At 38.2% G+C, this 3,831-nt stretch overlaps 1 protein-coding gene across 1 annotated transcript in view; it reads right to left on the bottom strand.

The window, feature by feature from the left end:
* ANK3 (ankyrin 3) overlaps positions 1–3,831 on the bottom strand; it is a gene marked incomplete in the record, with an annotated part of 170,436 nt that overhangs the window by 77,532 nt on the left and 89,073 nt on the right. The window contains 1 exon segment of the mRNA XM_072423750.1: positions 352–414. Within this exon segment, the coding sequence (XP_072279851.1) occupies positions 352–414 (63 nt within the window).

Here is a 3,831-nt window from a genome sequence, read left to right as displayed (position 1 = left end):
TCCCTATAGGCTTTAATGTGTTTATAACTTTTTTTTTCTAATCTACAGGTTTCATTCAAAGATTTCATACTTTGGAAACTTCCTGGAATGGGGTCAAAGCACTTGTTCCAGATAGTGAGGACACACAGGTGTGCCCACAGCATTGGGTCCACTGTAGGGACCATCAGGTTGATACAGAACATATAATGCAGGCAGCAATGGAACAGGTGTATGTATATTGGAAGTAACAAAAAGCATGGTGGATGCTGTAATACAAGACGTGGACAATGATACTAGACAATATTGTAGCTGTTGTAGTTGTAAGAGCCCCATATTACTGGTGTTTGTTATATCTGCTTTAGTTATAAATACCTTCATCCCCTTCTGACAAATACTCAGCATCGCTGAGAATTTCAGGTATATTGGCTCTACGAACTGCACGAAAACAGTGAACAGGAGACAGAGTTGTAATGCTTGGACAAGATGATTGTGCCTACATTTCTCAACAATAACTGTAGTAATATAATACAATGATTATATCAGGTTTAAGAAATATTAAAAATTAACCTTGCTGCAGCACCATCAGCCATCGATCATTTTCCATCAGAAGGCCTGGGTGCAGCCATCAATGAGAAATGCTTTAGAAACAGATGAGCAAAGATTTTTGACAGATAATTTTGACTGTAAATCTTCTTTGAATTTACCAACAACTATATGTGAAGGATTTTTCCAGATAGCCTTAACACTACATATTTGTTGGTAAATCTAAATGATCCAGATTGTAATATCTCTGGTTAGCTTAGCATGACATTGCATAGGTGCCAAGATCTGAGATCAGCATGGCCACTATACTGAACTTGCTTCAACAGACAGCAATGCGAATTTGATCATTATCAAGGTAACTTTGTGGCACATAGAAAGTGGACAAAGGCCCAACACATCCACAGACCAAAATTGCAGTCGGATATTTTCCAGGCTCGCTAATTTGCCCATAGTAACCTCTGTTTATCACAGAGATGAATAGTGGTAATTTGGCATCCATGGCTGTCAGAAATCAGGAGAACTCTGATATTCATGCCTATGTCAAGTCTCCCATATGAAGTATGGCCACTTTTTCAGATTTCATAACTGACTTTTAAAAGTGGGACTGGTGATGACACAGATAAAAGGAAGGATATATGTTAGTTCCATACCTTCATCATCTGACATGTCCAAAACCTCGTTCATTGTTTCCGGTACATTCATTTTATGTTTTTCAGTCACCATCTGTTACAAGAAAAAAAGGCAAAAGAAAACATCACTTCCCATATTAGACAAGGGAGTTCAACAAGCCAAATATGACAGCAGAGCAGTAACAATGCAGGAGATTCACATGTTGTGTGTGTATACTCTCCAGGCTGCCAAAAATAAAAAATAAACAGCAGAAACGATCCCCAGTGTTTCAGGAGAGTTCTGATGCTAACTAAGAGCATATGTGTTTCAAACCCTTTCGAAGCCTGACATCGATGCACTCCATTTTTCAGCTCAAGGCTCCAATTTTTTTTGTAAAGGTTAGTGTATAGGTCATTATGTTTTTCTGCTAAAATCATATTTCAATCTCTATTGGCTTTCTCTGCAAAGGGAATGTTTTGCTTGTTGTTCTAACCCTTACTGCTGGTTTTGAACAAACTAAGCGGCTGTGCATCTTATTTGCATGCCAAAAGCTTAGCAAGAGTTAAACACACCATTGAAACAAATACAGAAACAGTTTGACATGCCAACAAATTTGTATTTCTATTCGGTCAGCCATGTGATCCTTCCAGACAGCACAGCCTGATCCTCAGCCTACATTGAGTCAGCTAGGTCAAAAACATTTTGCCCCATCTGATAATTTGACAACAATGGAGCTCAAGCAGACTAAAAAGGTCATCCCTCTGCTCACATCTCGAGTCAATATGTTTATGTGTACTTTATTGTAGCTGTATGGGGGGACAGTGATTTGTTTGCACCAATTTATTCTCAAGCATAGAAGCAGGAACAACTATTTGAAGATCTACAGTAAATAAGGTTATTGTGTTCTGTTATAAGATATCATTCAGTACAAAACAGAGACATAATTAGATCAGTTTACTTACAACTGTAGTCAGGGTCTCCTCCGTTACCACTTTCAGTGTATCGACCACTGAAATATAACCCAGCCGGCGAGCTATGGCCAGAGCAGTATTGCCATTCTGTTAAAATGGAAAGATGAAGTGGGAAAGAAGCCACAATACCATTTATATTATAAGCGACAAGACAAAATAAATTTGTTTACATCTCTGCTCATGCAGTTATTATTTCTTCTGTATCATTCTTTCCTGCCTCACTTCCCTACCAGCATCATACAGACATTACACCATGACCTTCCCATTGCTGTCTCTGCTCTGATGACAAACAATTGGCTGGCCCTCATAGATGAGGATATCAGGATTGACAGACAATATCCTGTATAGCCATGTTATATCTAAACCAGGAGTCCTCATTTCCAGTCCTCAAGACCCACATACAGGTCAGGTTTTGGTATAAACACAGTCATTTTTAGACTGTTTGTCAAGCAATCCTTATATTATTTATGAGAGAAATAAAATTAAAAATGTGTATGAATTTTGCCCCCTAAGAACTGGATGTGAGTACCTCTGATCCAAATAATTTGCAATGGACCTTAGTGGGCCATGAAAATCATGGGAATGATTGTGTATTAATAGGAAAAACAAATCACTGGGGTGGTATACAACAAAACTAACTTTTCAGAGTAGAGGTGACACCTCCCCTTGCTCCCACAGTGTTGCTTACTTCTTTGCCCAGTCCCTTTTTGGGTTCAGGATCTTTTGCCACCTTGAATGGCCTGACTGAAATGAAGTCTCTTCCATGCCAATTTGCACAGGAGTTTATTCATTCTAGTACCAATATGCAGGTAATGTACACTGAGATGCACATAAGCAGTCTACAAAGAAAGGCAGGCAGATTTGTTCAAAGCACCTACTTGTTGACAATTTTCAACTTTTAAATTCCACTTTAAGATTTTGTAGGCTTCATTGAAAGGTTAGTGAAATGCAAAAGGTTGTGATATGAAGGTCATGTTGTGCACATTTTTCTGCCAATGTGAATTCATTGAGAAGATAAGATTAGAGGACTAGTAAAGTGAACACAGGCTTCCCCATGTATGTTCTCCTTAAAGGTGGCCTACTTGCTGCTATACCTAACTTTCCTTTATTTCCCTGATGCTCAGATAAAGCTATTTATTTCAGGTATGGGGATTAAGTAACTTAATTTTTTTTGTTATGTGACAGTCTATAAGGCTACCATATCTTTAAATAATTCTAATTACAAATTTAAAGAAAGAATAAAGGAGATGTCCATGGTAGCAGAGGCTAAATTTCTAATTTCCAACTTGAGGCAAGATGCCTGGTGTCAGAAGACTTTTTTTGCAGTTGTTTTTGTTGTGGGACAAATTGTACCGTTACATAACCTATAAATTAGATGTTGGTTTGTGAGTTATAGGAAATCGTTTATTCACTTACCACAGTTACTTCATTAGGGGAAGCACCATGCTGGAGCAAAACGTTAATGATATGGGTATGCCCCTGTTGAGCAGCTTGATGTAGAGCAGTATACCCATTCTGAAAAGAAACACACATAATATCAGCAGAAGCATTGGAAACATAAAATACCCCTAACATAGTAGTGTAGTGGTGGGACTTAAACTAAAACTCTAGCCTTGTTTGGTTTTGGGTAAAGGGTGATTTGGGGTTTTATTGTGATCTATGGCACCGCTGGGAGAAATACCTTCTTTTCCTGTCCAGGTAGCAATCACAATCAAGACAGGAAATATAA

This window comes from Pyxicephalus adspersus, chromosome 10 (assembly GCF_032062135.1).
Source record: "Pyxicephalus adspersus chromosome 10, UCB_Pads_2.0, whole genome shotgun sequence".
NCBI lineage: Eukaryota > Metazoa > Chordata > Amphibia > Anura > Pyxicephalidae > Pyxicephalus > Pyxicephalus adspersus.
This window is presented reverse-complemented; position numbering and strand designations above follow the sequence as displayed.